General features: G+C 42.4%; 3 protein-coding genes across 3 annotated transcripts in view; 1 reads left to right on the top strand and 2 right to left on the bottom strand.

Moving 5' to 3' along the window:
• Positions 1–700: 700 nt before the first annotated feature.
• Positions 701–12,627, top strand: LOC133002129 (putative nuclease HARBI1). The gene is made up of 4 exons (XM_061071890.1): positions 701–719; positions 11,685–11,797; positions 11,878–11,989; positions 12,098–12,627. Exons 1-4 carry the CDS (start codon positions 701–703, stop codon positions 12,466–12,468), a joined length of 615 nt encoding a protein of 204 aa, XP_060927873.1. The 3' UTR covers positions 12,469–12,627.
• On the bottom strand, positions 12,518–18,857 carry LOC133002128 (uncharacterized). Its single transcript, XM_061071889.1, has 8 exons — positions 18,787–18,857; positions 13,877–13,947; positions 13,450–13,626; positions 13,128–13,186; positions 12,992–13,054; positions 12,842–12,904; positions 12,622–12,753; positions 12,518–12,538 (listed from the first exon to the last, which is right to left on the bottom strand). The coding sequence occupies exons 1-8, from the start codon at positions 18,855–18,857 to the stop codon at positions 12,518–12,520; spliced, it is 657 nt and encodes a 218-aa protein (XP_060927872.1).
• A 2,401-nt stretch (positions 18,858–21,258) lies between these two features.
• Positions 21,259–27,999, bottom strand: part of ccser1 (coiled-coil serine-rich protein 1) — a 106,773-nt gene continuing 100,032 nt past the window's right edge. Inside the window, exon 10 of the mRNA XM_061071704.1 lies at positions 21,259–23,260. Within this exon, the coding sequence (XP_060927687.1) occupies positions 22,409–23,260 (852 nt within the window). The 3' untranslated portion in view covers positions 21,259–22,408. The remainder of the gene's footprint in view (positions 23,261–27,999) is intronic.

The raw sequence follows: 27,999 nt of genomic DNA, 5'->3' as shown, positions 1-27,999 counted from the left end.
AAACCTTTTGGTAATCATACAAACGTTTTTCTGTGGAGATCTATTATGAGGCTGATAACAGCGTGAAACCAAATTCATGTGGTTCCCATCAGGGGAGAATACCAAAGCATCACAACCAAAATTAATGTCAAAAAGTATATATTTTTTAAAACAATTATGACAAAAATACACTGCATTTAAACAGTTGCTTACGGGTAATGACTCACTGGGAAGCCATGCAGAAGCCCTGTAGTGCTCAGTTTTAACTGAGTTAAAGCTACACCCAGCTGGAAATACTGAAATAAACTGCAGGAGGAAAGCATAGACAGTTTATTTCTGGATTTCAAGTGATCAGTGATAAAGAATGGCTTTCCTTTATGAAGCAGTGAATGAGAACAAAATAATAAGAAATAACAGAATGAGGTTGAATTTTTCCTCTCAAAACAGCAACTTAAACACACAAGTGAATCAGAACGAATTGATTGCCCCACCATTAACAAGCAGCAGATTGATCAATCATCATAAAGTAATTATAGTTACTTTAGTTTAAGCATTAGCAGAGGCACTAGCACAGTAACATGCACTCTCATCATTTGGCAGCAAGTGAGCCTTCACTCTGGGTAGGGACAATTTCAGGTCGTTGGAAAAGTGGCCGGGCCATGTCCGGACCAGAGCTACCTCAAATTACAGAGCTGATTGCAGCCAGTGGGGTAGAGGGTAGATGAAGCAAGCCGAGGAAGGTAGGCGGTAGTAAAGAATGTGTATCACCGTGCACATTTTTCTAACGGCTCAGCAGGGATTTTCACAGCGGCACTTCTCACAGAACTCTTGCACTAAATGCACAAAAACACTGGTCTCTCCTCTCAGAAGTCGAAACTCAAGAACAGCACAAACTAGAATTGCTCACAAGAGCATATTCCTCCACCCAAACCCAACTGTGCCCTTCAGATACCAGATGCAAATCTGTAAGATCCAATATATTTTTTTGGAGCTGCACCAAATTGCACGGACTCATAGATATAAGACTCCAAAATGTGCCTTAATTATTTCATTAAGATCCATGCGTGCCTCTTTGTTCGGAACCATGCCAGAATGTAATGGGTTCTCTCTTGGCCCATCTCCCATCATTCCCCTAAGTTTTGTGGAAATCTGTTCAGTAGTTTTTGCATAATCCTGCTGGCAAACAAACACATGGACGGGGGTGTAGTTCTGCACCTCAGCCATACAAGTTTGTTTAGTTGAATTCTGCAGAAGATGCTCTTCGTAGGGCTTTGGCCAAAGAAATGACGCAGATGAACGTCTGCATTTAAACAATAACATTTGTGTGGATTGAAGTGGCAGTGAGTGATTTAGTCTGTTGCTCCCGGACCAGCGGCTGCCTCTATCAAGGATATTTTGGAAGGAGAGTAAATGAAAATATCAAAAGTAAATAATGAAAATCAATTTGATTCCCAAAAGAAAGAGAGAAGGTAGCAAAAATTATAACTCTAAAATAAGTGAACAAGTAATGAAGGGAAAGATATAACAGGAGCAATATTCTATGACAGAATTGATTTATAAGTCAGCCGGTCGACAGGTTAGATGAAGTCTGTGTCGTCCTGTTTATTTTTACCCTCTTATGTAACATTTTGGCAGAACCGAGCTAAGTGGGAAGCCATAGACTGATGCACAGCAAATAGTGTATCTTCACAAGCCTGCCTACAACTCTGCTTAAATGTATCTTCATCATCTTCAGCCATGCATGGAATCAACTGTAATGTTATTCTAATATTATCATCTCCTTTACTTGCAAACATTTCACTCCTCATATTCATGAATCACATCAGTTCAGTGTGTGCTCTGGGTTCCTGCGTGATGTTTCGTGCTGCAGTGCAATAGTGTGTCTGTGTGTGCTTGTGTGTAGGGGGGACTTGGTTGCATGATCTTGCCTGGAGCACAAACATCACTGGTACCACAGCATGGAAGGTGCAACAGGTATGCTGGTTTCGTGGCAGTGTCTGCTGAGGTTTCATCTTGCTCCAGTTTTCAGAAATTCTGTCTCCGACTGCAGACCAGACTCTTCCAAAAAAAACTACTGTATATCAGATCGGTTCCGGTACGAACCGGTACTTGTTTGTATTTGTTTGTATTGTGATGCTTTCAAACTTGGGTGTAATGTGACTCGTCATGTTTTATGAAGTGTTAAGAACGTAGACAAAGGGCACTTTCACACCTACCCTGTTTGTTTCGGACCTTCAGACTTTTCCGCTTAGTCTGAAACGAAAGAACAGGTGTGAAAGGTGCCCTAGTTTGCATCATTAGCTGTGGGGAAAGGTTTTCTTTGGATAGTTCAGACGTTGCATTAAGTTGACACAGCATGAAAACTATAGAAGAAGAAAAAGAAGCAGAAGCGGTCGCAGGATTGCTTGCAGTCTGGTTTGTAATTCTTCCACGTCCATGTTGGGACGGATACTGGTGGTAATACCATAAGATTACATTGACAATGGAATTAACAAAGTCAACATGTTTATTGATTAACTCTGTTCGAGCAGAAAGACTTTAATTTCTTTGCAATTTGTAAAAAAAAAAAAACGTTAGCTTATATAATTGCCAAATTGAAAACACACTGAGACACACTGCCCTCTACAAGCAAATCAATGTGAGGCATAGGGAGATGCAGCGGGCAGAGGTGATGATGAGAGGACGTGAGCATGTCATACTAAAGTCTTCAGTCCTCTCCCTGAAGAACAGTGTGAAACCAAAACTAACAGGATCAAATGTAACAAGACCACAACCTTGGTTTCAGGTTTAAAAACATCATTACACTGCTGCATCAGTTATAGATCTCTGATTGTCTTAGTTGGCAGAAAATGGATGTCTGAGGCTACATTAGCATTTCCCTGTGCTACCTCGAGGCACGTTGCAGAAACACTGGCTCATTCTCTGATTCAGATAAAGGCCCCTAATCACAATCATCGTCCAAAATCACACAGATATCTGAACCAATGTTACACTTTGTTGAGCAACAATTTAGCAGCTGAGCGATCGCTTCACCTGCTTGATTTCCCTTGTTGTGCAGGTTTGTCTTGGTACAGATCAGCTGGTTGTCACAGTGGTTACATTTCCAAAGCAGAGGAACAGTTTGACGATACAATACATTTACTTATGTTACAGCCTTATGCTGTACCTTTTGAGAATTACCTTTAAATTTTCTAATATTTATTAAATGATAAAAGGATATAAGGAATGATAGAAGGATGAATTGTGACAGTATTTAGATGTATATAACTGTGGAAACAGCTCATTGCCTTTACAAACTGAATGTATATCATTGAGAGGGGGGGATAATGTTTTTATATTGTTGTCTAATGTGGAACAATGAATCACTTTGTGATTCATTGTTCCACACAGACACACTGGATGTAATTGTGGCTGATTATCTTCAAGCTTCACTTTCTCAAAAGATGCAAGACCGTGAGACCACATACACACATTCATGCTCAGAAGAACATTCCTGTTTTATTTACTTTAATCCCAGACTTCTTAAGCTTTGTGCGTGAGTCTTCGTGCGTACAAGTGTGTGCATTTCTGTGTGCATGTGTGTGTGTGTGTGTGTGTGTGTGTGTGTGTGTGTGTAGTAGTAGTAGTAGTAGCAGGTGCCAGGGACTGTCTCATCTCTGGTTACTCTTTTCAGCACTCAAAAAAAAAGGTGGGCAGTCTATCAGGTTTTGAAATATCATGGATTATCCTGAGAGTCCAAAAGAACAAATAATGTCTCCTCATGTTATTCACACAGTATTCTGTTTAGTTAATTTTAGTTATATTATGTCAGATTTTATATTTAAAACAGATAAATTAATAACGAAACACTTATTATTGGGAAATTTTATTTTTTGCATAAACAACTGATTCATTCACAACTTTCAGATTTCCTTGACAACAAATCAGAAAAAAAGTAAATGGTGCTTAAGTGTCACATTGTGACTTTGCAGCAACAGTGATCTTTCCAATCCATCATCCATGATGGATTAAAGTGGTGGTGGCAATGACATCATTACCCTCGACTCCATCCACCTTATTCACGTCTGTCTGTAGGAATTGATGCTTCATCCAAAAGATAGATATCTCTTCACTGTATGACTGACATTCAAGATCATGAATTAGTAATTTACAGGACATTTCTTTGATCCATCTTGAACATGTCGCTCAGACAGTTGCCTCGCCAGTGCCGGCCTGTTTGTACTGGTTAAGATTCTCTTTCTTTGTCATCTGCTCTGTGGCCTTAGGCTTGAACTGTCTGTGTTATAATGACACCATCCACACACACACACACACACACACACACACGGACACACACGCACGCACACACAACACAAATACAGATTCTGAACTAGCGGAACCATATGGCAGGTTACTGGCCTGCATAATTGGCTTAAACAAGAAACAGTGTGGTGTGTCTATGTGTGTGTGTGTGTGTGTGTGTGTGTGTGTGTGTGTCTCTGTGTGTAACAGAAAGTGTGTGACTGTGTACGTAGGCGGCCTTTCCTCTCAGTCGCAACAACCCCGTCGATAATCATGCAGCAAATGAGCCTGCTGTCACTGCTGTGGTCCCTTGTCAGAACTGCTGCAGCCGCAGAGCACGCGGCACAGGCACAAACACACACACACACACACACACAACACACACAACACTGACAACAGTGTACACACACACACTCTTCCTCAAAGAGGAAGCTGCACTGCGGTAGACACACACCAAAAGAGCACATGCAGTACTGACAGAATCTCCTTGTATGAATGGATCTGCTGCCACTCAGTAACCTTTGTTGAAGTCCAAATACAATCTTGTTTTCCTTCCGGTTGTACCTATCCTTTCTCAAATGTCCGTCCTGTCCTCTAACATTATCTCTCAATGTGAGGTTCACTCACACCACCCTCTTCTGTCAGTGGTGTCTCTCGGCCTCTTCCTCTGATCCTTATATCCCGTGGGAATGAACCACGAAAGCCACAGTAGGAATGATTTAAGAAAGTTATTTTAAGAAAGCCCCCTGCAGATTGAAACTGCCCAACCATGGGAGCAAAAGCAATCCCGGTCTCTTGGTCTCTACAATGATGGGTTCATATTTACCAACTTGAGATAAGAAAGAGAGCTGGGGGGGGCTGATGGAGGAGAGGATGGGAAGGAAGTGATGAAAGATGAATGGCAGCAAAATTAAGCTCTTCAGTGTGCCAGATTCCTCTTATAAGCCAAAAATGGGCTATTATGTTTAATATTTTGAGTCTCAGTGGAGGAGGAAAAAGGCAGAGATGCTGAGTGGGCTGACTAAAGAGTCAACAGTGGATAACAGTATCGTCCACATAATACCCCACCATCTGCTTCTGTAAAAGCCGAGGCTAAATGTGTCTCGTGTTGTACGCATGGTAGTCCAGTGGCAAAGAGCAGAAAGACACTGAGTGGGCAACATGAGCACTGCAGAGTACGTTCACATAAAACTATGCCAACTGTTACGCCAACTGCCGGAATTCAAGCACAAGAACAACATTCTAAAAATGTCAGGCGGAATCTGTTCCCGTGTATTCGGGAGCGGTGCAGCGGAGAGTCACACAACGCCTCTGTGTTCAGGAGTCGAGCCGTATCGGGGAAATCTCTGGCTTCACACACGGCGGTATAGAGGGAGAGTGCAGGAGTGAAAGAACACACTGTGGGCTGACAGGGCCAACAAATGTGAATCACCATTATGAGGATGATGCAAACAAGCACACTGAACCGAGTGCTGAGGGTGGGGGAGTGTTGGTGAGGAAGCCACACGGCTGGAGAGCACTTTTGAGCAAGGCAGAGAGCCCCCAGCACTATCTTTTTGTGGATGGCAGTTAAATCTCTTATGCACATTTACTGTGTAGTTGTAACATCAAAAGCATATATGTGGTCATTAATGTCCTGCCAATATCAATAAAATATCTCTGTGGGAAGCTCCGGAGCTCAGTGGCCCGGGAGCAAAGCACTCAGCTTCCAGCAGTGCAAGTACTTCCAGTCTGGTCCTGTATGAGTAGGGAACCGATGAGGGAACATGTCCCTGTCACTTCCCTCCTGTCTCCTCCTGATTGGTTGGGGCTCCTGTACAAATGACTGTTTGATGTTGATCGCATGCACCTCAGCATGCGATGTACGCTCCAGGTGAAGTTGCCCACTGCACAGTGAAAAGAAGCGGCTGGCGACCCCATGTGCTTCCATCCCCAAGCCAACAGTGAGGAGCATGATGGGACTGGATAATTGGTTTTAATTAGCCGTTACAAGTTAGGGGGAGAGGAGCAGAGAAACAAACTGGGAACAGTTCTTAATGTTTGTGCAATTGAGCATTCTTACATTTATAATTATGGCTCAATTAGACTCAATGTTAGATAAATGTACAGAAACGGACGGAGTTCTCTCTCTTTACTCTGTGTTCACTTCCTCAATATTTGTGCAAATCAGAAAGCTTATGAATACGGACAAAACAAGGTTGTAACTGGGAGGCCAGTGGAACCAATAGTTCAAGCGAGACGATCAGTGGAACACCAGGAAGAAATTTCAACAATGGCGGAAAGTTTTTGTAATACTTTTCAAGTCTTATTGAAAGTACACGCGTCTTTTTAATGATAATTTAGCATGGCATAGGTGCAAACTCAGACATACATTATCACAACTTTCTGTTTGTAGTTGTCAGAAACTCTTGACACTGCACTGCCCTCTAGTGGGTGTATTGCTTAACAATCGTGCCAAAGTCAGGAACGCATGGAAGTTTCTAAGCAGTGATGGCTACATCATTGGAAATGGCTTCATCTCTTTTCGTACAGAATAAATAAGCCTTTAGATTAATGCTCTACAGATTGAGTGGGCGCGATGCTTCAACATTCAACTGGAAAAAAAGAAAATCAAAGCAGACACTACAATGTTTGTGCAGCTAACGTACGTAAATTAGATTGTGAAAGTCTCAAACTAATTTGAACAAAGACTGGAGGTGGAAAGCTTTCAACAATCTTGTCTCTTCTTCAGTATCTGTCAAAGCACCTTCGAGGCGGCCGGAGGGGGAACACCTCATCCTGACAGGTCTCGTTTTTTAACTCATCAATGATTGTGAAGTTTGGAGCAGCTTTATTAAAAGGGGACTGTTGGACCTTGGCAGGAGAACGCACTCTCCTGAGAGCCATTCAATGTTTTTTAAGCCATTATCCTTGAATGTTGTGACTCCTTTGTATCTAATGCACTTCACTTAAAACAGAATTACTTTTACAGGATATGCTACATGTTAGGGCTGCGTGTCAAAGGAATACTGCAAATGAAGTTTCAGACTTCATCATTGCCCACTAAAGCTGCCTCTTGCATCATCAAGCCGGCAGTGATGCGTCTTTGTTGTTTAGTAATGTGTAGTGACTAATACACCGAGGCCTGCTGAGAGCTACAAAGTTATATGAGAGCAAAATACAGAACTACAAAGAAAGACAGAGACTGACTTAGTTCCTGTGAAACCACAGGTGGTAAATTAGAAGCTTGGTGGTTCACTCAAATACTGATCAACACAACACATCTACACGTGACTTTGTCTTTCAATAGTTTGGTGTCTCCTCCAGGGGGTGAGTCTGTTTGATGCTGGCAGACTTGGGCAACATTTAATGTAGATACATTTGATTTTCATTTTTTCCTTTTAAGGACTTATTGATTTTGTTTATTGAGTTTAGACAAGCTACTCTCAACAGTTAAGTGGCAATATGCTGGACTTACTGGACTAAAAAGTAAATCACATATACAATTGAGCAGCTTCACCTTCACTGCATGGCCAACTTTACTAAGGAATTGGGATTTTGCTTCAAATAAAAACAAACACCTTACAGGTTGAGATTTTCTAGTAACATACCGAAGATAAAACACATATATAATAAAAAATAGACCCGCCTTTGTCTAGAATCATGCCAAAATTGAATGGGTTCTTTATTGACTCATGTCCTTTGTAGAAAAACATTCAGTAGTGATTTGCATAATGTGGCTGACAAACAAACTAACAAAATGGACAGGGGAGCGCACAACCTCCTTGGCAGAGGTAATCATTTATTAAATAAGTAAATAAGTATTACATCTAGAAGTCCATTAAAACACTAACCATCTTATGTTGTCCTGTTACATTGTCTTCACATTCCTACAACTGAGAGATGTAATTGGAGATGAAGAAAGATTTCCTTTGAGAAATGTTTCTTGGACCCGTCATTATATCCAAAATGAAAGGAGGACAGCTCCAATAATCACCTTTATATTTAGATAGCCGTCTTTTGCGTATAACATGAACATAAGTGGGATCTTGGCTCGGTGTAGTACACTTATCCATCCCTCCAAATGGATTTACTGTTTTGGGTTTCCGTGTGTGAAACAGCCAAGATTACTCATGTGGTCTGCAATCATCTCACAGTCCACCACAGGCAAGTTGTGGGAAAATTATCATTCTTGCTTCTTGTTCACATCTTGCAACTTGGCAAGAGCACTCAGACATACTCTCTCTCTTTCAGTCACTGTTAGGAGACTCTGACAACCAGAGGTCTAGTAAAAAGTTAAGCTAAGGAAATTACATTTGACACCGTTTGTATCTTTGAGACTGAGAAGAGCAGATTCCATTACAGTCCCCTCAAAACGACTGGAATAGCAGGGCCAGTTCCTTTCTTTGTTAACTGAAGACATTCTGTTTTAAGATCAGAGGATGAACATGAGACAAGAACCAAGAATTGACATTCAGCAACAGAGATGCATCAGAGCTCCCTGTGTTCAGATGAATGACATTTAAAAAAGTGTGTTTTTAATGTTAGATTAAATAAAACATGTAATATTTGGTTGCGCAAGATACCCTGACATGCAATAACTTTATCAAGTGTGTAACTAGCTGACTTCACCAAACTGGTCCATCCCTTTACCTCTTTCAGTCCTTGTTTGTTTCAGGCAGTTGCTCCCTTCAGTCTAAAATCTCTCTTTTGTTGTGTTGGCAGTTTAGTTTGGGTCACTGTCTCGCTGCATGATGGATTTGGATGCATTTCTCTATAAATTGGCAGAAACAAATATTTCTCTAGGCTTCTCAATCCTAATGTTGCCATCATGACTTGCATGGTTAATACAGATCAGTGATCCTGTGCAGCTCACAGCCATGACATCATCCCATGATCCCACAATGGGCCGTTCCATCCCTTTGTTGTAGATTAATCTGAGTCTCATTTGTCCATCACACATTCGAGCTCATCTCTGTTGTTCAACCTTTATTCCAGTCTGGTATCTGAGTTTTACTGTTGAGCATCTGCACCTCATCTTCTCCTTCTTTAGTCTTCTTAGAATAGTGGATTGTGATACCTTGCAGAGGCTGGTGGTGATGTCACTGACAGCTGCTGTACTGTCTCAACAGTTTGATTTTCTGTCTGTTACTCAGTGCATCAGTTGTTCCTTTAATTGCCAGGACCTAATTGCTATTAGGATGCATTGGCAATCCCCAATATTTGTGCAATTGTTCTCATTGATTTTCACTTTAGCTTCTCAGCTTTAAATTGGTTTAATTTCGTACAATAGACAAAACAATGTTTGCTCATTGGAAAGATGGGAGGCTAAAACCTGAAAGTGATTTGCCATAAGTCATTTAACCAATCTAGAAAGAAATGACAGAAAATAAAAGCTTGTATGCTCTTGTCTTATATTCATTCTGTTTTTCATTACCACACATATCTTCAGTGTACAACAACAACAAAGGATTTAGCTGTACCAGCAGGTGGAGGAGTGTTGTACAGCTTACCCACCAACTCTCCAGTACCAGTGGGAAACAGGCACCGTTTCAGACTTGATATATCAACATCTGTGCTGAGAGATCTGATCCGAAGGGGACTGAGTTGAATTCAAACCTTTTCACATCTGCTATTAAAATATAAAAAAACTCTGACAACATCACTAATCATCAGTGTTTTCACATGCCAGCACATCTGCTCCAGATCCTCTCAGTGACAGACAATGTTACCAATTCATTGACAGTCAAAATATGATCAGCTCCATCCAAAGAAAGAGCAACACTTGTGCATGTTACTTATTTCCAGTGAAGCTTTTAATAGTCCAAAAGGATGTTGAGCGTCTCCATTAGCTCGACTTGTGTCTGATTTTGATCCCTTGTTTTAGGGCTGTGAATTATACCACATGGAGAAATGAGCCTGATTCCAGGGAGCTGGCAGCGAGTGTTTGTGGGTGTAATCTCACTAACTTCAGCCGAGAGAGAATTTTGCAGCTCTGTACCAAAAGTGAGCGACTGCCTGCTGCGCTGAGTGTAAATGTGTCTGCCTTGAGCTATTTAATAGGCTTTTGGTAATGCATTACAATAATAAGGTTCTCTTTGCTAGGTTGGGGGGAGAGGGCAAGAATGGTGTGCTCCGAGAGAGGGGGAGTGAGAGAGAGAGAGAAAGAGAGAGAGAGAGAGAGAGACAATGTATGTGAAGGAGAAAGAGAAGAGGAGCGAGCAAGAGACAGATAAGGGATAAAGCTAAATGGATCCAACACAATCACACTGATTTACAGAGAGAGAGGACTATGACACACAAACACACGGACCCACACACACACACATGCACACACGCAAACACACACACACACACACACACACACTTCACCCCTTCACTCAAGGCTTGCAGACATAAGGGAAGCGTGCCTGTCACAGCACACTAAGCCAGCAGCCAGCAGCGACAGGCTGACTGAGTGGTCTGGCAGCACTTCAAAAACTGTTATTGATTTGTCTAGAAGTCAAGTTGTAGTGAGAAAAGTACAAAACTCGACCAGTTAACCTCTGATGCGACTGCTAATCCACCACGATCCTGTATGAACACTTGATACCATACAGTCTATGCTTGATACATATAAATATGGAGCCAGATATAAAATATGTAAGCTTATTCATTCATTTGTACTTTGTTGACAGCAGTGTTGACAGTTCAGGGTCCAGGGACCCGTTTCACAAAGCAGGTTTAGTGAAAACTCTGAGTTAGTTAACCCTGAGATGAGGGAAACTCTGGTTTTTCAGTTTCACAAAGCCAGTTCAGCTTTACTCTGAGTCAGTTACCCTGGCAACATACTCCGTGAACCTAACCTGCTCGCTGGCAGGTTTTCTTCAACTAACCCCGAGTTTCTCCTGCTCTTAAGTTGAAGCCTGCAGACTGAAGGCAGTGGCAGACATGGCGTGTCCTTTTATTGAAGAGCCAGTTGATGTCGAGGCGCAGATACTCCGCAGACATCTCCACCGGGAGAGGATTATTAGACCCCGATTGGATGTTTTATCATTCCCTGATGAGTATCTGTTTGAGCGTTTCCGTTTCTCTGCATCATCTATAATTTATATAAACGATATTCTCAGCCCTCACATTGCTCACATGACGCATCGTGGACATGCTCTCAGTTCCGAGCAAATTCTTTGTATTGCACTTCGTTTTTTTTGCCAACGGCAGTTTTTTGTATAACGTCGGTGATGCAGAGCATGTGTCCAAGGCAACTGTCTGTCGGGCTGTCCGAAATGTGACACTTGCACTGAAACGGCTACTATGCACGTTTGTAGTGTTCCCAAGTCACAGACCCACCAGACTTCTCAAAGAAGAGTTCCACAGAATTGCAGGTATCAGTCTAAGCAGTAATTCATTTATGTCATAAAGCTTTGAGACTTGAAGCACTAATCAGTCAATTTGATATATTTTAGGGTTTCCAGGTGTGATTGGCTGCATAGATGGCACTCACATTCCTATCATCGCTCCTTCAATAAATGAAGGAGATTATGTGAATAGGAAATCTGTCCACAGCATTAATGTGCAGGTAGGCCTAAATAGTAGCCTTTAACATTCCAAATTAAATACACTACACCATACAGCTAATTACTGTTCTCCACTGTGAAGATCATATGTGATGGAGCCCACATGATTAACAATGTGGAAGCGAAGTGGCCTGGGTCTGTGCATGACTCACGAATGTTTCGTGAGTCGACACTGAGTGCCAGATTTGCCGGTGGTGAGTTTATATATATAATTTATATACAGTATATAGTTATATCCTATGATCAAATATTTTGTTTCCTCCTATTGCAACTGAAACAAACTGTATCTTGTATTATCATAGTAGAGTTCGATGGTTACCTACTCGGAGACAGAGGGTACCCCTGCCAGCGCTATCTGCTGACCCCTTACCCTGACCCTGAGCCTGGCCCACAGCGACACTACAACTTGGCTCACTGCAGGACACGAGCCAGAGTGGAGATGACCATCGGGATACTCAAGGCCCGGTTCCAGTGCCTTCGTAGGCTCAGGGTCACCCCAGAGAGAGCTTGTGACATTATAGTGGCATGTGTGGTTCTCCACAACATTGCCACTATTAGAGGAGAACAATGTCCTACTCTTTCCCCCTGTGATCCAGGTATTAATCATACCCCCCCTGCTGATACACGAGATGGAAGAGCTGTTAGAGACATGATATGTGTCAATCATTTCTAACTGACCCATCACCTCCCCAATGTTCAAGAACGACAATATGCATCTCATTTTATGAGGTCTTCTTTATTTCCTAGAAGGACAAATTTTGTACAGTTGTTAATCCTTTGTTGTTGAAACAATTAAAAAACATCCACCTGTGGGCACGTCACCCACCTTTAACTGATGGTCCAGCAGTTGTATTTCCTTTTCTGTTTTGGTGATCTGCAGCCTTATGTGCTCCATTTCTAGGTGTGATTTGTTTATTTGAGATTCTAAATATACCTTGTAAAGTTGTTTCACAGGGAGCTATAGGAACATAAATGACATTGAATTTCAGTGCCATGTCTATTTAGTGTCATTGTAAGTTGTGGGTCAATGCTGAACAACATCTTACTGAGGTAAGCTGTGCTGTGGAGGTTGATGGACCTTCTTCCCCATTGTAATTTCCAGCATGGCTCTGTTAGAGAGAAAGAAGTTGCAAGTTGTATTGTGGAACAACACTATTAACTGAGCCAAAGTTATTTTAAAAAAAAAAGGTGTATACTTCAGCAGGCCTCTCTGCATCTTCCCTCTCTGTGGCAGCTGATAAGGTTTCTTCATCATCCTCCTGTAATGAAACAGAATGTGTGTGTTAAATTCTACCAATTATGAAAAATCTGTGGAATATTAAGAGTACTTACAACAGCATGGAGGTCTGTTATGGCAGAAGGCTCAACGAGACAGATTACACCATCAGTAACTGGTAGAAAATGAAGATTAGACAGTTGATGATTACCCAGAAAAGTGCCCCACCTAATTTAAACACAATTTTTCAAACTCTGAGTCACCTTAAAATAGATTGATATCTGAAAGCAAAAGCAGCCAATTGCAAAGAACTGTAGCTTACTGCTACAAGAAAAATCAGTGTGCCAACTAAGTTGTGTCTAAGATGAATGGGTGGCCATTACTGAGCGAACACTAGAAAAAGGATTAACGTACATGCCATTCATTTGAATAACTTACCTCTTATGTAGGCCCCTGTGACCTGGGGCGTGGGTGGGTCCGATGAACTCCCCCCAGAGATGCCCTCAGCAATGGGTCGTCCACTGTTCTGACTGAGGGCCATCTTTTCAGCCTCTGTGAGAGGTGGTGGTGGTGGACCGCCACCTGTTTTGCGGGCCTCAGCCTTTTTTCTGTTGGCTATAATGGAGGTCAAATTTAAATACATACAGAAAACACAACTTTGGAGACTTGTATGTATAAAAGGCATTTAGGTGTTGCTTTCATAGAGACAATATTAAATACTGGCAGTGTTGGGATTTCTCTTTTTTTTGCAGATTTCCCTAATTACTTAAATATATCCATCACATGTTGAATGTAGCCACTAAATGCTGTTTAATGAGGGCAGGCTAAACAACATCACAATTGCTTGTACTTTATTATACCTTACCTGTTTGAACTACATTTTTATATTTCATCTTTAGCTGCTGCCAAGTCCGTTTGGTGCCTGTTGGGTTGCACCTGTGCTCACAGACACACATATGGAATATAATTGTTGAATAAGTGGAACATTCAAGACAAAACATTTCTTTTTTTTCTCAAATTAATACTGACGCATTGACTCGGTCAGCAATTTCCTGCCACGCAAGATCCCGCGCTTTTGCTGCTGCCACAGTATTGCTTCTTTTTAAAAATATATGCTCACTTTCTGCATACGCAGTCATTAATATTTCCAACTCCACTGGGGAGAAGTAGGAGGATCGAGGCTGTTTACCACTTGTTGCCATGGTGAATCATGTTATCTGTGTTCCATTGATGAAGGCTTTTTATATCCTCATGCACAAGCTTCACTCAGGGTTACCTTGACTCTGAGTTGATTGAACTAAGTGTTATCACCTGTTCTGAAACCGAAAACTTAGAGTTTGACAGCTCAGAGTTGCTCAACCCAGAGTTAAGGTTTTAACTCAGAGTTTGTTGAACCTGCTTTGTGAAACGGGCCCCTGGTCTGTCATCAGAGTTTGATGTCCCAATAAAATATGCCGTGAAATGTCACCCTGGCACAGGGGGGGGTGCAGGTTACATTGAATAATGTGTAACTTACAAACTGGACAGGTTCTACACAGAAGACAAATTATGAGTATATGCAAAATGAAGTTAATCGAGGATTAAAGACTTCGTCACCTTTGGGCAACAGATCTTAATAAAATCTGTCATGCTGTTTTTTGTTCAAATGAGAAACCTATGGAAACTAAATCTAATGCGGCTGCTAATTAAATGAACTCTGCATCTTTGACTGGTCACATCTCCCTTGATTTGAGCCGCAGAGAAATGGGTCTCATAATGTTTTGAAGCTCCTGCCAGCTCCATTTTTACCAAATGAACACCAGCGCTTTGTGAGAAACGCAGAAGCCAAATGAGCCAAAGGTCAAAATACTGTCAGGTAAAAATCCATTTAGATTACAAATCGAAATAGTATAGATGCAGATACAGAGAAATGACTGCAGTCCTCAACACATAATGCCGTTGAATTCAGAAAACAAGAACTGTATCAAATACACAACTTACTCCAATCTTCTCTACTCTAATTGTAGAAACATTTGCCTATTGATTGTAAATTAAGTGGCCTAACACAACCTCAGAGCAAATAATCAGGATGAGCAATTGCCACCAAAAAACAGCAGGAACTGGACCGTGTCTTACAGCAGACATCTTGAATCCAACAGGAAAAACAGACGTAGTTCATCACAATAGTTGGCGGAGATGAAGCTTAGCGCAAGTTCAGTGAGGAAGACTGAAGCTGCAGACGATCAGGTGATCGTACGGAGCACTTAACCTGCAAAGTGATCAGCTGATTGTGGGTTTTTCTAAATGTCCAATCAGGTCTGGCGCGGGCTTTTCAGCCAATCATTCAGCACCTGTCAAACTTTAAAAATCCCTTCTCTTCTCTTCCGCAGTCAGGCGTCCTTCAGTGACGCGCATAACCCCTCCTCCACCCCAATCTCCTCCAGTCTCCAGTAAAATATTCATCGACCTCAACTGATTATATGCCTTATCTCACATCATGCTGGCAGCGATCATGGACCTTGATGACGGATCCAATAGTGTCAGTGGATCGTGATTACGGCGGCACCCGATCACGGTGGGAGCTGATCGCGGACTAAAAAAAGCAACAACCTGCCTGACAATATACCCATTACTCATGGCATCCATTGCACTTCTGTCCGTCCTGGAAGAGGGATCCCTCGCATGCGGCTCTTCCTGAGGTTTCTACGTTTTTCCTTTTTAAGAAGGTTTTGTAGTTTTTCCTTTCTCTTGTTGAGGGTTAAGGGCAGAGGATGTCACAATTGGCGAAGTCCAATAGGACAATTCTTACGAATATGGGCCATCCAAAACTATCGTTTGACTGATGAACCACCACCAGTGTCTAGACCCGGGGGGGTATTCCTGTTCGATGCTCTGCTCCACCCCCTTCTAATCCTGATGACATCTCACAGGGGTCTAAAATGCCACAGACTGTAAACATTCATATTCTTGTGTGTTTGCAAAATAAATATTGTAAATTGGAAATAAAGTCTCTCCTAATTGAACTGTGGTTGTCATGTAAATAACCAGATTACCACCATTGTGACAAGTGAATGTATCTGCAGTGGAAACAAACGTAAGTTGACCACATAAAAACCTGCTGCACTTAAATATAAGAAACAGTAAAAGCACATTATATAATAATCAGAGTGAGGTGAAGGTTTCACCTGCAGGGACTCAACCAGACAGAAGAAGTGTTTTTCTCACCTGGAGTCTGAAAAAAAAAAAAAGAGTCCAGTTTCTTCTCACTTCTTCAAGTGAAAACATTAAATTCAGTGCACAGCTTTACTTCTAAATAACTCACTATTTATTTCGATTTATTTTATCCAAATAACTTTATTTGATACATTTGTATCAACATTGCATTACAATAATACGTTTGGAGCACAGCTCTACAGTCTTAAATAAGTGACTCACTGACATTTACCCACAGGACACATTTGAACCAACCAAATATGAGCTGGAGAAAAGCAACAGCTGAGGATAAATAAGAAATTCATGTTCAATGTCAGGTTTACAACAAAACTACATAATGTGATCACAGCTTTTAAAATTAAATCAAAAACCCGATTTAAAATTAAACTAAATATACTACATGATTAACTCAAAAATAAAACACAAACATATATAAAAATAAATAGGAAATAGATAAGGCAACATTGGCTCCAGAGCTGCACCTCCTCTCGGAGCGACCCTCAAAACGGATGAGCAGAATGAATAAATATATAAATTTGAAAAAAAAATTGTCATAGACTTCTTGGATACTATATTTAAGTGTGCGTGTGTGTGTCAGGCATAGACATAACGTCACCAACACTTATTGAGTGAGTCCAGAATTTAGGAGTATGCAGAGGTCCTCGCCAAGGGGTAAACAGTCAAGTTTTCATCCTACAAACACACACACACACACGAAAACTCGCTTTTGTGCACAAACTCATTTGCACCTAATTGATTTTCTAAACACTTCCGTACTTTATGGCCTCCGCCACATGAAAACTCACTCAAACACTGTAGGTTGGAGGCTAAATGTCAAATGAGGTAAAACTCACTTGTCTGTACTCTCTGCTGTGAACAACCTTTTAAAGTCCACTTGAACGTTGAAGCAGAGAGAAAAGTTTTCTCTTTTCAAGCGATGGCTCCAAAGATTCTTTATACTGTGCTTAATTCTAATCTTCTTTCCCTCTTTGATTTCCTTCATGCTTTTCTTTACAGATTTGTGAAGCCAAATCTACGCAGCCTGAGAGACGGAGCCAACGTTAGATTCAGCATCGCAGGCTCTTTTTTTAAGGTGACAGCAGAATCCATCTTTCTTTCTCGGCTTCAATATGTCCCAGTTATCTCATACACACACCTTGTTTTAGGAGGGAAACTCTGACGTTAGTAATGGCAAAAAAATCCAAAATCACAATCTCCACAAGATATTTTCATCTATTTTATTTGTATTAAATATTAACAATAAGCAGACAGTGGACAGGAATCTTTTGATAGGACATTTCTCATGTGAACAAACAACTGTGAGTGACAAAAACAATCCCGGACAGAAACAGAAGAGAAATACTTTGGGTGAACACACAGTGAAAGTTTCTTTTTTTTTTGGGACCATAAATAAGCCCATCAGACATTTTTTTGTTTGGGATGGATTATCCCTAATGAATGTGTGAGCTGGTTATGAGCTTATCGCTGGTCAGGGGCTCACAGTATAAATCTATACCCAACAGTTTCATAGACTTAGAAGCAGAAGAAAAAGAACAGCTTTAATAGATTATCATCAATCATCATAATTCTGGCACAGTTCGGCAAAAGTTTGGAAAGTCAAGTCTTTCAAAGTCATAGTGCAAAGGCTGGATTTTAAGGGGGACGGGCACGGCGGGATAAAATCAGGGGACTCGGAGTCAACTGGCCTTTACATGTTAATTTAGCATGGGAACTGAGTTCATTATTAGAGTCTTTCAGTTTGTCACATTTGTTTTGTGATGTGTAACTACAGCCTGAGACGCTTTGGTTATAGCCCAGACCTCCGACTGCATTTCACATGAATCAATGAAAAACATATCTTAAACCTTTTCTTGTCAAGTTTTAATCTCTTAAGTGCCAAACGAACCAAGTCAACCCTAATTATTCAGTGTCAACATCAACATTTTCAATAAGTTATGTACAGTTATACAATTCATTGTTTATTACAGAAAAAAAATCCTAGTTACAGTAAACACATAAAAAACAGTAGAGTATCAGTGATTCATTAAAATCATAGTAATATCATAAGAATTTGTTATATAATTTCCATCATGATTATTATCATGACAACTAGCTTCATTAGTTAGTGCCAAGATACTTTTAGGAAACTTGTTTATGTTCAAAATATAAATAAGGCAGAAACAATAAATAACAGTGAATGTAAAACAGGTGGCTAAGTAAACACAAGAAGTGAGGTTTGTTGACCCTTGTTTTCCCAGCAGGGAAATTCAATATCGTTCCACTGCAACGGTTACAAAGGGAAACACGTCTCAGGAAGACGACAGCTCCCACATTGGATCTGCCCTTTCAGAAGTGGCCCTTTCCTCTCATGATGTCTGAGAGAAGCTGAAGCAAACACAGCGGAGAAATAAAGAGTGAGCGAGCAGTGCAAACAGAGCCGAACGCTCCCTTATGACATTTCACCTGCGACACAGGCCTTGATGAAGGATGTAAATAGATTTTCTTTAGAGGTCGGCCGGCAGAACGAGAGCGGTTCCTTCCACCTGTAAACAAACCTAACTGAGGGTATTTAGTTCACATTACAGTGGCTGCTCGGAGGCCGGGTCCTCGGGAGCCACATCGCTGCCGGCCCTCTCCTCCACCAGGGAGCTCATTGCATTCAGCAGGTGTAAAATTACTCTCTAATTAGAAAACTGGAATGGGAATCGTCAGCGCTGCTGGTCCCAGCGCCCGGGACCGAGAGCTGCTCCAGCAGAGTCTGTGACTGACACCGTATATAGGAGAATACAGGCTCTGGGTCTAAGTAGGCTAAGCAGGGGGGAGAGAGACGGAGTGAGGGAGAGACCTGGGACACGATGCAGGGGGGAAGCAGGATGACAGGATGAAAAGGAGGAAAAGAAGAAAAGTTTGACTGCAGCAAAGAAAGATGCTGGGGAGACAGGAGGGAAATGAACGGGGAGAGATTGAAGGAGGATAGAGACGGAATAAAATTGGGGTGGAGAAAAAATAAGGACAAAAAGAGAAAAGGTGAAGAAAAAGACCAGATGGAGACTGGGTAGCTCTCACCAGTGGGATCAGGGTCGGCTTCCTCAGGGCTTTTCTTCACCTCTTCCAGCTCTTCACCTCATGAGGTTTGCTTTAAAACACACACCCCCCCCCCCACTCACAGTTTATTCAACTCCCCCACAGCCAGGTACTGCTTAGAGACAGTCAAGGTCAACAGCTTCTCCCAAACCTAACATTTTGTGTGGATGCCCGAGAGCAGTGAACGTCTGGCCTGCACCCGGCCGCGGGGCAGGACACCCCCCCCCCCCCCCCCTCCCTCCCGCTCAGCATTATCAGATTTGACCGAAAGCCAGTGGGTGAAAGAAAGGAGCGTTTGACGGTTTGCTCAGTTCAGCAGCGTGTGTACACTCACCAATCACTGTATAAGGAACCCCTATACACCTCATGCGATAATGCAATTGGCCAATCGTGTGGCACCATGAAGTGCAATGTATGCAATCATGCAGGTACAGGTCAGGAGCTTCAAATTGATCAGGTCAGAGGGAAATGGGATGTTCGGGACTTTGGCCGTGTCATGAATGGTTGGAATAAAGCATGTTGCATGTTTGAGTATTTCTAAAACTGTTGATCGAGTTTATTTTAAATGTTGCAGGAAACAGAAACAGTCCCGTCTCCAGAAACGCCTTGTTAATGAGAGTTCAGAAGAAAAGGCCAGACTGGTTGGAGCTGGCAGAGCAGCAGGGGTTACTCAGAGAATCCTCTCAGAATGAACATGTGAAACATTAAGGTGGATGGGTTCCAACACTATGTTGGATCCCACTGCCGGCAGCCAAGAAATATGGACTAGGCACAGACTCACAAACACAGTTGAGCTGAAGAGCAGAAAATGTCCCCTTTTCTGATAAATCTCAATTTCTGCCGAGCCATGCAGATGGAGTGGTCAGAATTTGGCGTGAAGCAAGAATCCGTGGACCCAGCCTGCCTCATGTCAACCGTCATGAATCTTCATACCAATCAATCATCGTTTGAGATCCACAGCCTGGCAACTGAGTGTCGTTGCTGACCACAAGCATTTATTTATGACCACAATTTAGCATCTTCTAACGGCTGCTTCCAGCTTGATGATGCACCAATTCACAGAGCAGGTTGTTTCAAACTCTTTTCACATCCAGACAATCACGTACTTTAATCACCTCCTGAATCAATATGACTGGATTAGGCAGAACACCTTTGGGATGTGGTTGAGCAGGAGATTGGCAGCACAAATGTGCAGTTGGCAAATCCGCAGGAACGACGTGATGCAACATGAACTCAGTGTTTCCAACATCTTGTGGCAAAAGACGGCAATATCCAACATTAGCATGGCGCTGCTTATGAAGTGATTGGTGAGTGTATAATCATTGCTCAGACTGAAGAGGTCCTGGTGGATTTTCTCACATGTTAAATTGTGAAACGTGTAGCGTGAACAGCGTTGTACGACTCAGCAGGTCATGGCAGTTACAGCGTATGTAAATCTTACTCAAAAGATATGTCCCACTGTCCAGAACAACATTTCAGCCTTATTTTACCAAACACCATGTCGTTAGGTCAGTTTTCAAACACATCTGAGATCAGGAGGATAAAAGAAGATCCTTTAGGTACCGGGTATCAGTGAAAAACTCAGGGCTGGTGCTTTTTCAAAACGGGATATATATAAAATGACGTCTTCAGTTTATTTTCTTTTCGAGCATTCAATAGAGATCAGTTTTCTGTCGTCTTTCTTCGCCAAACAGAATCAGACTCTTCGCAATTGATTCCAATAATAACTTGATCATGGGAAATCTGTCAAGGAACTATATCTCCCTGATTTGAGACACATTTGTTCCGTCTGGATTCCTAAAAATTAGTATTGACATTTAACAAAGCACAGATGTGTGTCCCTGTTCGATACCCAGCCCTAAAAGAAGAGTTTGAAGAGCTTCCTTCCAAAACCTGGCACACACACACACACACACACACACACACACACACACACACACACACACACACACACACACACACACACACGTACATTTTGGAAAAACATACACAATGCTGGTTGTTCCAGATTTCATATCCTTTTTCTCTTCACACATGTGTTTTGATCTTGTTCGCCAAGTCTGCAGGGATAATAATTCAGAATAATGTTTCTAATCATAAGGGTGAATTGATAATTTTGTACTGTACTATTCTAACATTGCAAACACATCTTCATTCTTGTATATAAGGGGGTAATATTGCAACATTGCTTTCTTTTAAAAACAGTGGTCCAGTTACTCTGAGAGAATAAGTGATCTCTTCGTTATGTGGGATCGACAACTTCTCAAAGCACATTTCTTCGAGGTCGTAGCATGTTTTCGATTCCCTTCTTGAAACACTGAGGTGAGAGTTGATACTGAAACATTATCAAAAGACCCCGGACCCCGGTGTTGTTGCAGTAGAAAAGGCCCACCTGTATTTCCCTTACATTTTAAAAAGCATGCAGTACGAGGGTAGTGGATGCAGATGACTCCTAAGTGGACGTTAAGGAATGTGGAGTGGATCTGACGTAGGGTTTTGGCCATGTGAGAATAAATCCTTACCAGCACACACTACGGTCATTTCCCATAGTTCCTTCAGCAGCCCATGGTTTAAACTGGTAAAAAGTATTAACCTCAAGGAATAAAAAAAAAAAAATATCACCGACAAAAGCACAAACAAATAGAAACCTCACGTCTCTGTCCTGGTTTGAAAACCCTGTTTGTACAGATTGCGAAGCAGAGATACAAGTGGAGATATCTGCCTGAGAGTGTAAGTGTGTGTCTCTGTGGAAGGGTTGTGAGTCTCTGCGCTGCACTTTGTGTGTCTCTGTGGGCGTAAGCACATCTAAATTGTCAGCATGACACTACGTGGGAGTTCTGACAGACGGGTGTGTGCCTTTTTCACACTCGCAGCCTGCGCTTGTGCACCTGCGAATGATCATGTGTTTAAGCGAGCGAGCCTTCGAACAGAATGTCAGCCGAGGGGTTGGTGAGCAAAGTGAAGAGAAACCGGTGGGATTGGAACTACGTGCTGTTCATGTGTCGGAGAAACGGAGACGGTGAAATTCAAGAGACTTGTTCCGAAGGAGCAGCAGTGTTTCTCTAAAGTCACACATTTTGTCACTCGAGTCAATAATATGGCTGCTTGTGGTTGATCCCTCTCAACTGTCTCGCTGTGTCAGAGCTTGCAGTTCGGCAGTATGTAGGGAATGCTGGAGGAAGACGTTTTTACGACTGTAGCTGTGCAGGGACAGAGGGCCTCGGGGGGGCTGTCCTAAACGACCCGTGAATGTGGCGGACGAGGAGGAGGACGAGGACGAGGAGGCGGAGGAAGGTGTGGGAGGGGGAGGGGAGGCCTGGTCGGACGACGAGACGCTGGGAGAGGGGCTCCCCCGGCCCGCCAGGCTGTGGAGGCTGGAGGAGGCGCTGGCCATGACTGCGCGGGGAATATGGCTGGGGGGGTAGTGCTCTCCTCCTGCTCTCCTCACTCCACCTGACAGACTCACTCCTCCTCCTCCTCCTCCTCCTCCTCCTCCTCCTCCTCCTCCTCCTACAGTTAGGGACTCAGAGGAGGAGGACACCCCCTCTGGCTGCCTGGAGGATAGACACGGGATCACGGTGAGATTAGCGGCCGCCGACCCGGAGCCCGGGCAGTGATTCGGATCGGGCCCCGGGTGCGACACTAGAAGCTGAGCTGGAGTACAAGGTGAGGCCGGGGCTGACCCAGCGGTGGCGGCAGGGGACAGGCTGGAGGAGCCCGGAGCCAGATGGGATGCTGGGTAACGGGCTGAAGACTGGCCCAGGGCCCCATGACAGTGGCGCTCTTCCCTGGCAGCGTGTCGCTCGGAGGCAGGAGGGTGGCCGTGCAGAGGTGGATGGTGATGGAGGACGTGCTGGTTACACAGGTCCCCTGCGGGCGCTGCCCCCACAACCCGCACTACCCTTCGGTCCCTTGGGGCCAGACTGCTGCTGCTGCTGCTGCCTAGTCCTGACCACCGGCCTGGATGATTGGTCTAAGAGGGAGAGAGAGACAGAGAGGGAGAGAGAGAAAGACAGATGTTAAAGAGACTTTCCTCTGCACTTCTGCCGGTGTCTCTGTGAGTGTGTGACGTGTACCTGCTGTTTTTCAAGAATAAATCACTAAACACGTCCCGGGGGGAAACACTCGGGAGAGAGAGACAGGAGGACACCGACAGGCAGAGAGAAATAGAGAGACGGGCAGCATGAGCAAAGTTGTGTGTTCACTATAGACTGTTAATTGGGTGACATTTGGAGAATGATCTCTGTGGGCTCCTGCAGCTTGTTCTAATTGATTCTAAACCAACCGGAACCCAGCTCACTGAAGAACACGCACACACACACAAACACACAAACACACACGCACGCCAATTAGGAGACAAACAGGACAAGGTAACATCTGCATGTATGGAGGTGTGCACTCAGCGTATGCAAAATCCCCCCTCAAAAAGAAATGGGATCTCACTCTCTCCCCCTACTCTTTCTCACACACACTCACACACACACACTCACACTCACACTCACACTCACACTCACACTCACACACACACACACACACACACACACACACACACACACACACACACACACACACACACACACACACACACACACACGCTATGGGGAGGATGGCACATAAAGCTCGATGGCAGAAACAAGAGCCACCTGTTCTCTTTCACACTCCACTGCACCCCCTTATGCAACATATCTCATCACTGTCCCCCTTTCCTCTCTCTCTCCCCATCTCTCCCTCTAACTGCCTTTCTCTCTCTCTCTTTCTCTCTCTCTCTCTCACACACACAAACACACACACACAGTGCCATTGGGACAGAGTGTGCATTGTACAATAAAGTAACACAATCTCATCCGACACTGAAGAACCTCACGGGAGAATAAGCCGAGTTGACATTTGCCAACACAATGGCTGTGTGTTTCCCTGTGTGTGTGGCGTGCATACGGATAAGCATGTGCTGGGTAATTGCATGCGCGCACATGCTTTTTATGTGCGCAACATGTGAGTTAATACGTTTACTTGCAAATACATGCATGCATTTATTTAGAATCCCGGCTGCTTTCATGTATCATGTATGAATGTGATCATGTTTCCTTCCATTTTTGTGTGGAAATCAATATAACACGTAACGCAATTACTGTGTTGAGGCCGTTGACGGCAGTTGCATGTGAGAAGTAGAAATGTAATTAGAACAGAACGCAGCTGACTGAATGGGTGCAGCACAATGGTGCAACCACAAATTCAATGAAACGGTTTCACGAGCGAATACTGTCAACCTGAAATCGAAATAATAATAAAAGGGGGAAAGGGAGGAGGAAGTGGGGGATGACAAACTGGAAATGAGACGGTGTCTGTTACAAATGATGCTTATTGGACAGAGAAACTTAAGCTGCGGTGTTTTTGTGATTTTTACAACTGCCAGCATATTGCTGATCCTTCTAAATAGAACTCAATAAAACCTACATTTAATATGTTAACCCAGTAACTCAGTGGTGTAAGAAGTGTATTTGTATTTATATATATGAGCTCACCAGCTTTTTTTACACATATTATTGTAAATAGGGATCAGTCGTTTCAACATATACCAGAAAAGAAGATTATTTATCTTATTCTCTTGTCAAACTGTCCTATCATGGCTACTGTAATGTCACTACTTCTTCTGACTGTTAAACAAGTCCAGTGTGTGCTACGGGCGCTGATTTACATTCATCAAATGATGTAATGCGGCCGGTGTGTGTTGCACTTAACACTTTCATTTTGTGGATCCTTTTTTAAACCTCCACACTTGCATTAGTCATTATTCAGCAGCTTAACTCTCAAACAGAAGGAAAGATTGTGACAATATTTCCTATTTCCGTTTGATGTTGAATTTGTGATTCCCACCTGGAAGCTGTGGAAATTGTAATTTTTTGTGTTGCTGGATCATCAACATATTAGAAATTGTACAGATTTACAGACCAGGGTCTCAATTATCGATTAATATTAAGAAGGAAGAAGGGAGGAAACCCTGTCAGATACCATGTGATAGATGTGGAAATACTGGCTTTTCTATTCTGACAGTATTGGAATAGTACAAGTATAAATTTATACTAGCCACTAATGCCGACAAATAAATAATGATGCCAATAATGAATTGATCTTGATAAAGGACGGTCGTGGCATATTTAGGGGACTGCTCTCTATAAGTGTGAGAGAGAAGGTGCAGCTTGATTGAATTTAGGACACTGTTAGCCCTTGGTGATATAGGATGCTTCCCTGGTTTTACTAAGACTTAAGTAATGGTGTGCTCCAGGGTTTCAGGTTAGTAGTAGGTTCAAATGGAATAAATGAGCAGGAGTAGAAGAGGGTCTATTAATTTATCAGTTTTGAAGACATTTATTGAAAAACGATCAGGCCCTGAAGCCTTTCCCAATCGTCTGTTCCCGATACTGATCTCCATGATTAGACTTTACTGCTTTTCTTTAATTGCGTTCACATTCATGTGTAAGCCATTTCATGAAGAAATATACGTAAATTTGTAAGAAAAAATCTGAATCTGTGTCCATGTCTCTGGTTGTGTAACCGCTCACTGACACTACACAGAAGCATGGAAACATCCTCTGACCTGCTCGTTTGATATGGCTTTTAAAAGATCTGAATTGCAGCCAAACAAGCTGCACTCGCAGAGCCCAGTCTTTGTGTCCTTTCATGTCCAAATGGAACAAAAAGAAGAAACTACCCCAAAAAAAAGCAAAAAAGCCAAACACAACAACTCTCTGCCAAAACAACAAACAGTGTGTCGTCTTTGCAGTTTGCTTAAAGAGCTGAGGGAGTGTGCCTCTGCTGTCTAATGGGCTTTAATGTGTGGATAAACACTACAAGACTTCTTGCAGATTCCTTGATCTAATTATGAGGAGAGAAAATTTCCATTCGAGCCAAATTTTCGACATAGGGGCTCCGTAAAAAAAAATGAGGGAATAACCACTGTGTGGAACATCCATTATGGCAGTGCTGACTTATGGGGGACGTCTTCATTAGGGCTAAATTGCTAATCATACAAAAAAAAATCGGTGCTGTTTTTCCACCTTCAGATACTTGGGAAAAAACAACAGAAGGTAAAGCGAGAACAGCAACATACAAATTGGCCGACAAGTCTGAAAGAAATAATTACCAGGCACAGTACAAAGAGTTGGTTGAAGAGACATATGCTCTGTATTAAAGAGGGACAGCTCGGATCCAAGCTTTTGAAGGAACAAAAAATGAACATAGTGAATCAAATGCAACTAGAAACTGTGGCAAACACAGGGAGATAAACAGGGAGAGAAAAAGGTCAGGCACGATATCGGCGAGGAGTCAACCAATATCGGAGGAGAGGTGACAAGACAGGAGTAAATGAACGAGAGGATTGTGTGGATGTGATTACAACAGAGATAAACAAAAATGACAACAACAGAAGACCAGACAGCGAGCCACACACACACAAAAAGAGAGAGAGCGGGACTGATTTACAAACTCGGGCGTCCTTTCTCAAGTACACGCTCTGCGGCAAGCGGGCTGCCTCATTGCCACTGACAGGACGGCCTGTGTGTGTGAACGCTCTGGAGAGTCACTCACACACAGTCCTATAAAGACACAGACACACACACACACCTAGGTAAGTCAGAGTGATTTAAGAAGGCGCTTTCCTGCAGCCGCAGTTTTTATTGGGCAGTGAAGAAAACAGTGATGTGGTAATGGCCAAGTTTGCATAGAAGAGATCTTTAAAACCCTAAAACATCCTTCTAAAAGTTGGCTGTTTACCTGTCTCAGTCATTTTTAAACAGGGAAGAAGAGTGTGGCGGAAAATGTTTGTTTCCCTTTAATAAAGTAATCATAGAAAAAACACCACCAGCCTGATGTAAAGAAAGAATTCCTGCCCTCAGGTACACAGCATGGCTCTATATTCATGCTCCTACACAACGGATTCTAGTGGAGGCCATTGGGTATTGATACCCAAAAGTTTCCTGTTTCTTCACAGTGGCAATCATAGATCTAATAGTTTGTGAATGTGAATTCTTTGTATTTTGTGACTCCCATGTCGTCTGTGCAAATCATATGGTTATTATGATTATCCTATGAGGTGTGAAATGATGGGTTGCTTTTTTTCTTAATTGCTAAAACCTATTTCCTGAAACTTCCTTTTCAGTTTCTCAAGACAGTGAACACAAAGCCACAAAATTCAAGCAACTCACAAAACCCTTTTACTTGCCTCGCAAAGATCCAAAAATGATTCCAAAACCATTTTATCTTAGCTAAAAGACAAAAGCTGCCGTCACTAACACAACAAGCAAACCAGTGCATTGACTGTGAATTAGAATGTGTTTATATTTCTGTAAAATGGGGGTTTCAGATTTGAAAAGTGTCCAACAGTGTGATTGATTCGGTAAATCAGTTTTTCCAGTTGACAGTTCATAATTCATATTTAATTCATAAAAACTGTAACACAGATTCAATAACAGGAGAGTTAACCCACCCACATGGTTTTCTAAATCCTATTTGAATGACAACTGAAAACATTTTCACTCTCTGATGTGGCTACCTTTAAATCTATGTTCAGTCTCTTTTTCATTTGTTTACATATTTACACTGTTGGCTGTACATGAAGATAAACATGACCTTTCCTCAAAAGTGAAGCCAAAGAGACTTGATTGCCCCCTTGTGGCTGGCTTACGAGTCAAAGCACACGTCAAATAATGTTTTTTT

This window comes from Limanda limanda, chromosome 5, assembly GCF_963576545.1.
Source record: "Limanda limanda chromosome 5, fLimLim1.1, whole genome shotgun sequence".
Classification (NCBI taxonomy): Eukaryota; Metazoa; Chordata; class Actinopteri; order Pleuronectiformes; family Pleuronectidae; genus Limanda; species Limanda limanda.
This window is presented reverse-complemented; position numbering and strand designations above follow the sequence as displayed.